Source organism: Biomphalaria glabrata, chromosome 5 (assembly GCF_947242115.1).
Source record: "Biomphalaria glabrata chromosome 5, xgBioGlab47.1, whole genome shotgun sequence".
Classification (NCBI taxonomy): Eukaryota; Metazoa; Mollusca; class Gastropoda; family Planorbidae; genus Biomphalaria; species Biomphalaria glabrata.
Genome location: NC_074715.1, coordinates 7,315,374 through 7,327,762, shown reverse-complemented (window position 1 = coordinate 7,327,762; position 12,389 = coordinate 7,315,374). Strand labels below are relative to the sequence as shown.

The 12,389-nt window shown below is 33.4% G+C and overlaps 1 protein-coding gene across 1 annotated transcript; it reads left to right on the top strand.

Annotated features, from left to right (window-relative positions):
• Positions 1–55: 55 nt before the first annotated feature.
• Positions 56–12,071, top strand: LOC106057663 (uncharacterized). Its single transcript, XM_013214972.2, has 7 exons — positions 56–234; positions 1,943–2,126; positions 2,546–2,736; positions 4,952–5,161; positions 6,238–6,516; positions 7,024–7,136; positions 8,692–12,071. Exons 1-7 carry the CDS (start codon positions 153–155, stop codon positions 11,311–11,313), a joined length of 3,681 nt encoding a protein of 1,226 aa, XP_013070426.2. The 5' UTR covers positions 56–152; the 3' UTR covers positions 11,314–12,071.
• The last annotated feature ends 318 nt before the right edge of the window (positions 12,072–12,389 follow it).

The window sequence follows — 12,389 nt, the reverse complement described above, 5'->3', positions numbered from 1 at the left end:
ATCTAGTAATTGTTTATTACATTTCTGTCAAAATTTTAACAATTTATTAAGGAACTCCAATGGCGGCGTAAATCAATGTAAACAACTGCGCCAAATTTAAACAATAAAAATGAAATAAAAAGTTGTTAATTGAAAAAAAAAACACTTTGGAAATGGCAAAATACTATTTTACTTTAATCGATATTGCAGTACTGTTTGTTTCTCTAATAACTCTTATTTTAAGCATTTGCACAGGTAAATATTGGAATTATTCAACTAGATCTAGAAATCTAGAGTAGATGATCTATCATCTAGATCTACATATCAGACATAGTTAGTACATCTAGAGATCTAGCTCAGTAGCTGCTAAAGTCTAAAGCTAGCTAGACTACTAATCTAGATCTAGAATCATTATCATTCTAATAAATCTAATTAGACTCTAGATCTAGTAGATCTAATCTAAATCTAAGCTCTAATGACTCTGCACTCTGTCTCTAGATTCTATATGTCTACTCTATGCAGACTAGACTCTAGACTACTGATTAAGCTTATCAATATACTTAGACTTAGAATAAGAATACCATTACTAGTATAGAGTAGTATAGACAGACAGTATTCTGTATAGAGTATAGTCATAGAAGTATAGAATAATTTAGATCTAGATAATAGAAAAAGATCTACTCATCTAGATCTAGATAATTAATAAATAGTAGTTTGGTAGATCACTGACACTGTCACTAATCACTAGATCTACTTTAATCTATTATGATTTACTCTTACTCTATAATACTCTAGATTCTAGAATTCTACTACTTTTTTAACAGTCTAACTATCTAATTATATTATACACTAATTAATAGTCTAATTCTAAAATATAGTAATCTAAATGTAATAGATCTATATACACTTTAACTTTAAGTATCATTATGATTATACACTTATGTCTTTTATACAGATTCTTAGTCTTAGAATGATTCTACTTCATTACAGATTATTAGTTCAATTCATGAAAATGATAACCAAAATGTGTATATAGTTAATATAGATTATAGATCTATAAGACAGAAACTTTTAAATAAGATAATTATTTATAGTAAATAGTATATACATATATAGATCTATCTTTCTTTGTGTAGTCCTTTAAAACTAAACTTTAGACTTCAGACTCTTGTGACTTGAGTAGTTTATTTAATATCCATTTTAGTGTTTTTAAAATGATAACACAAAAACTGAAAAAGTGACAAATTATGTCAAATAGATCATTTAATCTAGAATTTAGTAGAATCTAGATGTAGATTGAAAACAAATTTTAGATCTCATTTTTTTTTACAACAGGAAAAAGATTTCTTACTGCACCAAATGTATCCTTCAACTAGATAAGAAACATGGGGAGATTAATTTTTTGAGATAAAAAATTTACTAGATTGAAAAAATCTGATAGATCTAGTCCCTAGATCTAGTATTAGATCTAGATAGTATAGGAGAAAATGACACTATTTCTGCCTATCTCATGAGCCAATATCAAACTTCCTAACTAAAGAATAGGGAGAGTACACTTATGATCAAAATAATAAGTTTAGGCTTTGTTACCTGCGTCTGCAAAATAGCAAGCTTTTCTTTCTCACGCCACTCACTGTTTTCTTTTTTACTTCAACTTTTCTGTTTGGGTCTAGTTCTTGAAAATTTCTTTCCTGAAGTCCATCTGAGTATTTTTATTCATGTTTTATAATGAAGCCACCATCTGGCTTTAGAAATGATATTAATAAAGCTTATATTTGCTTCTGACAAATATGTCTTCTAGGCAGAATTTTTCAAAACCCTTCTGTATTGTGTATAGAAAGCATGTAAAATTACCATGACTATTTTATCAAAAGAGTGTGTTTTTGATTCTTACGTAATGGTTTTTTTTTCTTTTCATTTTCTTTATTTTCCACTAACCCATACATACTGTATTTTTTTTTAGATATCTTGATCTGTGTACAGTTTATGCTAGATGGCCAGATGTTATGGAGTTGGCTTATGGTTGGGTTCATCTCCCTGCCTTCGGTACTGATGAATAGCTTCAGCTTAGCCTGGCATGTGCATGACAAGACTATCACACCAACGGTCATTTTCTTTCATCTGTTGCTTATTGCACCCATTCACAGGTAAGTAAACGTATAATAAATTAAATTGTTTACTCAATTCAAAATTAATATTTTTAATTGCAAAAAGAAATATAGAGTTTTACTGTTGTTCAATACTTTAGACATTAGAGCGGGAGAACTTTGTTGGTTAAAGTCTTCAGATTTAACTTAATATTGCTAACTTTTGCTAGCACTGGCTAAAAGAGTGTACCATTTCAAATCTTTTAAAAATTATAACATATATGAACTGATTTGTAAAGACAGAGTATGAAAATTAGTGTACAACTCTGCAGTTAACATAGTATTTAAGATATTCTTGGTAGTGTTTTTATTTTAAACTGAAATATTAGTAAACTTTTAATATTATTTTGCAATAAAATTATTCATTAGTATATATTTTCAATAAGTGCATATATTTTAGTATTGTTCATTTGTTGAAGGTACTTGAAAGGAATCCTTTATGGCATCAATTCACTGAAAACTAGAAAGGTCACTCTCACTCAGAAAGCATTGAAGGAACAAAGTGATGCCACCATACTACGTTTGTTTGAGAGTTTTTTGGAGTGTGCTCCTCAGTTAGTTCTTCAGTGCTATATAGCACTCTACCAGAGAAGTGTTGTTTGGTTTGTAGGTCAGTTAATTTTAATTAAAAAATTATTTATTTTTTTTTGCACAAACATGTTAAGGCTTTGTAGACTTTACTGACATGAAAATCAAAAAAAAAAGATTAAAAGCTAATCTTAGTTTCAGTAGAGGGGAAAATAAGTCATAATTTATTAGTTTCCCCATTAATACCTTAGGTTTATTGATCAAGGAAACAGAGCTCACCTGTTTGTATGGCTATAGGTTTACAAAGGTATCAGATGATCATACTCTCTACTCTAATTGATATCAAGAATCCTGTAGAACTGCGTTGACTTATCAATATGTTCAATCCTGGTTTTCTTAAGATTTGAACCCTAGACCATCAACTTGGCAATCATGCCCATTCTGCTCACAGATTCCATTGCTCACCACTTTGATCAGTGATGGGAATTTTCCGACAATTGTCGGAATTCCGATAATTTCTTCTGATCCGATTTTCTAGAAAAAAAATCCGAAGTTTTCCAGACATTTTTTTTTTTCTAAATCCGATTTTTTTTTATGAAAAAAAAATCCGATTTTATTATTTTTCCATTTTCGGAAGAATGCGAAATAAGATTTTTGATTTGTTTTGAACCTGCGTACATCCGGTCTTTTGACACAGTTAAAGTTCTATTTTTAAAAAAAATGTGTGTTACCGTATTGTCTTATAAGTCTAGATCTTGGTCCAGACTAGAGTAGTTTGAATCAGTCTAGATAGATATATTCTAGATAAGATATCTAGATTCTTTAATTTGAATACTTTTGATCTAGATCTAGAGCATCTAGACTTCAATGGCTGCTTGCCAGCTTTTGAAAAGTATTTACTGTATTAGACTGATTAGACTTAAACGTAAGACTAAGAGTATCATGAATGATGCCCGGTCGCTATGTTACGTATGTAAACTATGTAGATCTAGCGCTAATCGCCGCTATTACTACAATTCTAGTTGTATTATTTTTTCGCTGTTGTTACAATGGCCCCTAGATTTTTCTAATTTGAACCCTGCCTGCCGACTTCCATGAGTTCAAACGGGATTAGATTTAGACATCTAGATCTATTATAATAATAATAAGATCTAGATCTACTCATCTAAATCTAATACTACTAATAGAGTTAGTGATACTGTGATAGACCTACCGTGTACCGGCCATCTGGATTTATATATAGATCTAGAATATACTTTTTTTTATATAGTAGTAAGTAGGCCTTCTTTAACTTCTTTACATGACTATAGTGAGTTACTGAGTATAAGCCTGATAGAATGTAGATATCTAATAATAATATATTGGATCTAGAGACTAGAGTCAAGTTATTAGATATAAGTAGCTCTAGATTATAGATCTATCTATAGTGAGGGATATATATATATTTTAATATAAAAGTTTAAAAATTTTCTCTAACTAATAACTTATCATTACTAATGCTATAAATGTATAAAAGCCCAGTGTGGTAGAGATCCATTTCTTCTAACCAACTTGTATCTGCATGAAAAAGAGTCACATAAGGAAGCCTTAATGTGCAGTTTTATTGCTAAACTTTCTCTTCTTCTAAGCATTGCTCCACATCTGGTTGTTCTTGCTTGTTTTGCTTAAGAACTCAGCTGAGATTCAGCAGCTTTTCAAAGCATTTTTGGTGGACTTCATGTGCAAAGCTTAATAAACAGTTTCTCCTGTACAAATGTGCAAAGCTTAATAAACAGTTTCTCCTGTACAACGTTTAATAATCAGTGAAACAACCAGAAGTGTAGCTTATACTTTTGAAGTATTTCTACAACTCAAGCATGTTTTTCAAACACATTTAATCCTTATAGTTGTTTGAGAAAGAAGTTGTTACAATATCTGTATATATCTATTATAGAATGCTCAGACTGCAAAAAGCTTTCTCCTCCCATCAATATATATACAAACAATAGTGCCATGAATGCATTTTGTGTGCAGTAATGCTCAATGCAGTGTAAATGTTATGTAATACAACATTAATTAAAGAAAATATTAAATAAAATGATTCTACATAGTTAAAAAAAAATTCAGCAACATCTTTTTTTAAGTCGCCACGACAGGCCAGTTCAAAAACGGGGGGGGGGGGGGGGGGGGGCGGCTTACAAAATTTCCTAAAATTTTTGCAAAGTCAGTTCCCATCACTGTTTGATTGGTTTTATTGTATTTGGTAAATGTTAACATTTTTAATGTGTAGTAATCTTATTGTAAAATATTTTTTGTAGGGATATCTGCTGCCTGCTCACTCATCTCTTTGACCTGGTCTATGACATCATACACAGATTCACAAAGGCGGGTTCACCCCACTAAAAGTGGCAGGCGAACCATAAGATTATTCCTACATTGGGCATGGCAACTCTTTGTAACAGCGTCAAGGATTGGAGCGCTGGTCTTTTTTGCTGGAACTGTTCACTATTGGATCTTTGCACTTATTGGTAATATTTAAAGTCAATTCTTAGTTACTTACAATACTTGATGTTTCTGTGCTAGTATCCATTCTCTTAAATATTGGTATACAAGATTATACAAGTTTTGAATTAAATTTTGCTATTATTTTTATAAGCAATTTTCTTTTCATGATATGTGAATTGTTCTTTTTAGAAATTAGTCAAAAACATTTATTAGCTTTTTTTTTTATAATGAACTGTAGTTACAAGCTTACAATAATATCTATAGCTAATATTTAGTTAGCATTATTTATTTAGTGTCAAAAAGCAATATAATATTAAGTCTATGGACAGGTCACAAAAAGAGAGGCATAGAAAGTTCCAGAATCTGAATTTACCTCTGATGTATTCAAATGACTGGAATGTCCTCTATATATGAGATCATGCAGGGGTTACAAAGGCATATAAAAATATTGTTAGATGATATATCTTGGTTAGTGTTGATAAAATATAGTCCCATGTACTGACAAGCCCAGTAAACGCTGCTAAAATCATGGCAAAAATAGGTCCACTGAACCTTAGAGTGGGGCAATCTGTAATAATATATATGTTATATTATGATTAATGCAAAATTTGAATCAGTTTGGAGTTTGAAGGCACAGTGGCTGAGCGGCAAAGCACTTGGCGTCTGAACCGGGGACCAGGGTACCTCTGAGTCCACCCAGCTCTAATGGGTACCTGACGTTAGTTGGGGAAAAGTGAAAAGTAAAGGTTGTACTGGCCACATGACACACTCATTAACTGTAGGCCAAAAAAAACAGATGACCTTTACATCATCTGCCCTATAGACCACGAGGTCTGAAAGGGGAACTTTACTTTACTTTAGAATGGAGTTAACTAATAATAATGAATGACCCTAGAAAATCTAAATGATTGATTTTGTTTGTTGTTTTTTTATTTTTTTCATCTTTCAATTTCTCAATTAATAACACAAGAAAATTTATTATCAATATTGAATCTATAACTGTCTTTTCTCTAAGTAACTTCTTCCTTATCAAATTGTTTAAGGCTTGTTTTGTTTTATTGCTTTTATTTTAACAATTTTTGTTTTTAATCTTCCCCAGGCTGTCATTGGATGATTGCATTTATCTGGTTGTCTGTGATGGGAACTGACTTTGGCACAGGACCTTGGGAGAAGTGGCTCTTCCGCCTTGTCTGTGGCTTCATCTATATATTTGTTTTTCTGAATGTGAATGAGGGGCCATCAAGATGGAGAATCACAACTTACTATGTTATTGTATTCCTTGAAAATACTGCCATGGTTGTTGTATTTCTGGTGACTGGAAATGGTGCGGAGATGGTCATCCCAGTTTCAATGATTGTTTTTGTTGCATTCTTCTTAGGTAAATCTTTAAATAGTTGTTTTTTTTTAATTTAAAGATAGATAAGTACCCATAGTAGCATTCAATGTGGTAAGCATACTATTAAGAAAGAAATGAATCTTACAACCACAGTGAATTACAGCTTCTCCCCAATAGTTTTTTTTTTTTACAAATTTTCTCTTAAATCATTGTTTTGTTTTGTTTTTAAATATGTTGCAAACTTTTGTAAGAAAAATGTTTTTTTTTTTAATTAATGACTTTTTGAATCTCCTGTACATCTCTATCTGTAAAATTTTCAGTGTTAAAATAATAGGTTCACCTTATTATTATATTATTATTATTATTATTATGATCTAGTATTTAAAGGAACTTAAGTTGGCTAAAAATTTCCTTTTTTTTTGTGTTTTTTTCTCTATACACTTTCTTTATATATCTGTACTCATGATGATGGAACCATTTTCTTTATTGTTAAGATAGGGAGGGATGTGAGAGTTGAAAGTAAATTATTGTGTTTTTGTTTCTGCCCAGGTCTCATGTTTATGATTCTTTACTATGACTTTCTACGCCGGACTGGACACAAAGGTCACATGAAAAGATTCCCTTCTACCAATCAGAGGGCTTCTGTCATCTCTGGATCTTCTGTAAGACTACTTTGTTCCATACCTTTTTATTTCAGATAGTAACATCCCAAACTTATTGGCTTCAGTTTAGTCTTTAAGTTTGAATTTTAACTTTTCATTTTCACGTTAAAGTGAAACAGAGACACAAAAAAAAAACAGCAACTCAAATTAATATGTAGTGTATTTGCCACTTTATAATTAATATAAATATAAGATGACATAGATGGTCAAGCAGGGACAGAAGAAGAGATAGCTGACTTGGTGATGCACAAGGACTTGTGCAGCATAAGGTATGCAAATCAATGCAGAAAAAAAACAAATTATGACCAAAACATCTTTAAAATGGACATCAAAATTGGAGTTGAAAAGCTGGAAAGTATTTGAAGTTTTAAGTACCTGAGAGTTATTGTTTCAGATGAAGGAGCCAAACCTTAACTACAGGCCTGAATCGTGCATTTCACAGCAGCACTTGCAAAGCTCAAAACAATATGAAAAGAGAAAGGCATATGCTCCTTGATCATGGTCACACTCTTGTTGGGAGGCCAAACATTGGATGCTAACTGCAGAATTAGAGAGGAGAATCCTAGCTATGAATTGAGATGATATAGAAGGATAATATATATATATTATCACCTACATAGATCTCATCACAAAATATGAAGATTTGAAACAGAATCACAATGGTAATTGGGCCTTACATCTGTCTAAAAATGCAAACAAAAACTTTATGGCCATATCACAAGACCTTCCTTCAGAGGAAAAAGAAAAAGATGCAGACAGAGAAAGTGATGGGAAGACAACATAAAGAAATGGATGGGCCTGTCATTGAGAGATTATATTCAAGTCAAATAACTGATAGAGATTATATTTAAGTCATATGACAGAAAAGGAGAAAGACAGTCGACAAATCATGTGTGGTGCTCCAACAATTAAACAGACTAAGTGACAGGTATAGGTCATTATACAGTCATATGATTCTGAAACTTATATCATTTGTGTAAGGAAAAAATCTCATGATTTAAAGATTGTGTCTGCCTTGTTACAATATTTGGTAAAGCAAGTGTGACAGTGTATGGTTAGGTTTGGGTGGATTGTGTGACTACATCACTTTGAGTTTTTAATACAAGAGTCAACCCTGAGGAAAAATCAGGAGCTGGCGACCCTAAGGCTGTTTGCAGCACCCAGTGCTACACTCTGGCAGAACCTGCGATGCCGCTGACCCTAAACTGTATCAGCACTGCCGTTCCTTTGGATACATCAGCTGCGAGGAGAGGGGGGAACTGATGTGTGGGCGACATCGTTCCGACCACAGCTAATGCCCAGGCATTCATCTCACCAAGATGATCCATAGTCGCTTCGCGACTGAAGGAGGCCATAGAGACAAGAGTAGTTAACACTGATCAGAAAAAAATTCAGCTTGTTTCTGTGTTTCTTTTATCTATAATTGTTTCACATTGGTATTTTTCTTTCAGATCCACTCACATGTGTTTTATATAATGAATTTTGCAAATATTTCTCCCATTATTTATTTTTTTCATTAATACATTGCATTTAAAGACATTTCAATTAATTTCAGATTGAAACAGGATCTCAGGTGTTTAGTGTAGAATCACCAAGTCCAGTTACTGTAATGCAGGAAACAGTCATAGACATTGACCATGACCTCACAAACTCCCACAATGCTACCAATAGTAGTCATCATGGACGACTGTCCCCAGTGAACTCCAGATACTCAGGATCAGAGAGTAATAGGTCACAGCTTTCTCTTCAGAAAGTCTGGCAGAGTGGAATGATTTCTTCATCTAGCTCCACTTCCTCTAGTTCACTTCTTTCTATGGTGGAATCTATCAATAGTGGAGTACACTCACCATCCATCAAATCCTCACGCTCCCATAATTCATCTTCCACCCTACTTCCTTCAAGACTTCCTTCTTCTGACAGTAATGCCCCTTTGCAGAATTTACAAGAAAATCTACTAGAAAGTTTACACAGTGTAGCCACTGACAGTCAGCTATATAAAAGTGTAAGCAACAAAAGCCCAACTCTGAGCAGAAGTTCATGGGCAAGGTCATCTGATCTCAATAGACATTCCATGGTTGTTGAAGACTTTACAGTATTAGGCTTTGACGATTCATCATCCACCGACAGAAAGACCAGTGACAGCAGCTCTTTTAGCAACCAACCCAAAAGCCTGTCACCACTAAATGTCTCTATTCTATGGAAGGACATCCACAGTCGTCTGCGGGCAACCATAGCTGCCACAATTGCAGAAGCTACAGGAAACGCATCATCCACAGAGTCCTCGCCAAATAAGAATCACTCCATTTCTTTCGCAGAAGACAGCTTAAACTCAACTCGTAAAACTTGGAACATTAGTCACAACAATGCTTTTATGGAGTCAGTGTCTAGCTTCAAAGAGGAATCCTCAAAACAAAGCATGGATTCTTCCAGACGTGAAGCTCTGGTTTCACTTCCTGATATTGTTGAAGCCCTTGATCTTATCTCAGAAATAAGCAGCCCAGATAAAACTTTTGTTAATTTGTTGGACTGTTCAGTTAAATCTATCCATTCACAACATGAACAGTCCAGTTTAAAGACTGAGTCCAGTTTACACCAGAGCAATGGATCTAAACTAAACACAAGTTCTTATCCTGAGGACTCAACTCTGACACTAAGTAAATTAGGAATGAAAGAATCAACTTCATTCAATAAAATGCAAAAGCAAGAACTTTTGTCAAGTAATTTAAGTCCAATGAAGTCCCCTGACCATTCTGAATTCTTCCCCTTACAAAGAATAGGTGAGGATGGCTCGCCATTCACTGATAAAGAACTAGTGCATGTTATGGCTAGCTCTTTACAGAGTTATATTGGTGCAAGCTCCTCTTATGACTCTAATGCTCGTGAGGGTTTGGCTTTGACGTTAGATGATCTTCAATTTGATGGAGAGACATCACCCACACAGTCAGCCGGCATGCTCAAAAAAAGTCGAAGTGCTTCTTCCCTTTTTCATGATAGTACTGAATCATCTCCAGCTAGTTCGGCTTCCAAAATGAACCAGGCACTTAGTATCCAAATGTCAGAAAAGTTTTCCCCTAATGCATTGAAAATCATTGACATCCCTAGCATTAGCAATTATACAGGAAGCAATTCGAGCAGACCAAAAAATGAAAGTGTTCCACCACACAGCTTGGCTCTGAGATTTATCATGGATGCCTATGGCTCTGGCACACCTGTCTCTAATAGATCACTCCATCTCTCAAAATCTAATTCTGTCTGTGCCTCTCTTTCATGTACTCCTAATGAACAAAGGCTATCTAATAGATCTGATGCTCCTAATTGGGAGGGTTCCAGTAAATTTGATGTTTTGCATCGAAGTCAGAATAGACAGCCCTTGCAAGTTCATGAGCTCAATAGACTTGACTTGCCAAAAAGTTTATCTAACAGAAGATCTAAATCGTCCTATAATGTTAATGACCCATCCATGAAAACTAGAGGTGCTGTATCATCCACAAAAAAACTCAGCGTTCATTTCTCTCCTTCGCCAACAAAGGAAGTGAAACTTGTTTCCTGTCCACAGAAAAAACTGTCATTGGTGGATTCTGACTCCGAAGTGAACTATGTGGCTGGGCATTATTGGCCTCCTCTATGTACAGAAGGGGACAAAGAAGTGCATCAGAAATCTCTCCCAATATTTTCCCCACATGCTATTCCTTCTAATTACAAATCTAATCGACCTAGTAATATGTTTGCAAACAAATCTTTGTCTAACTTAGAGTACTACTTTCCAAAAGTGACAAAAACCAGCCAGCAGAACATCACCCATCTACCTAGTCACACTCACAAAATGGAAAATTTAACTGATGATGAACTGCGAACGTCAGCAAGACATGTGGCCAGCTATTTCAGTGAGGCTCTAGACACACGCCAAGAGTCAAGACCTATCAAACATTTCTCACAACCTAATCTGCGTGTTCATCACCCAAGGCAACCTCTGCAGCCGCTTCACAATTCTCCTCATTTCTCACCAGAGTACATACAATCTAACAGGAGCCGCATTGAAAGTCTGCATGGGAGACAACTGGCCACACAGAATGAGCTTTCAAAAAGTCCAAGAAAGGTTAAGCATGTATCACATTCAAGCCACCCAGACCGACTCATTGTTAAACCACCATTGAAACATCTTCCTGGTAATCAATAGTGTATCATTGACATTAAACAAGCACCTTTGGTCGATGTTTTTCTGACAGCAGATCTTCTTCTGAACAATTTTGTTTGTAAATAATGTAAATGTAATACAAACATATTTGTCTCATAATTTCAAAACATATTTAAAAGAAATTGTTATTGTTATATAATTCAAACCTCAATTGCTCATGTTAAATACATATCTTTTAATTGAAGTGTTTTTACACAAACTATGCACAACTTTATACAAACTATAGATTATTGTATTGATTTTTTTTTCTCTATATAATTTTAATCATTTGTTTAATGTCTATTTATTTATTGTTTTTATTGTTGACTATTAATTTAAGATGTAATTACATGTGTAATTTGTGTTACGCCAGTATTTTAACAATATTTTTTTAAAGAGCTTTACACAACATTAACTGACAGCATTGACTTCAATACTTTTTATGTGTTTCAACTTTGAGATTATTTTTTTGCTTTTTAAACTTTTATGTTGTTTGTATTGTTCATGGTAAACTAGTCACTTGAATGTTGTTTACAGCATACAATCTACATGTAGATAAACTATAAGATTTTTTTTTTAGCTTACAGTTGTAAGCAATTTGATTCAATCAAAATATGTTGTTTTTTTTAATTAATTAACCATTTTTCTTAACATTTTTGTATAGTTTTTTAAACAAGCATTTTCTTGGTACATTCAAGATGGTTGTTCTTTCTTTTACAATAAAAATCTTATTAAAATTAAAAAGTTCTCACTTCCTTATTTGATATTCTGGAGTGTAAGATAAAAACATGGGCTGTCATGACTTTGCAATAGTAAAATGTCTGATTATGAAGCAGCTCAAGATCCTTTTTCTCTTTCCTATTGTCTAAAGTTTTTTTTATTATATAAAAAAGGAAATTCAGAAGTTTTGTCAATGTGTAGCTAAGAATCTTGAGTTTGACTGAGGAAACAGATGACCTTAACATCATCTGCCCTATAGATCGCAAGGCCTGAAAGGGGAACTTTATTTAATCAAATATTGGACTCCAAGACAAGCCTTATATGTAACTTATTTTTTAACAAACTGTTGATAAGCATTG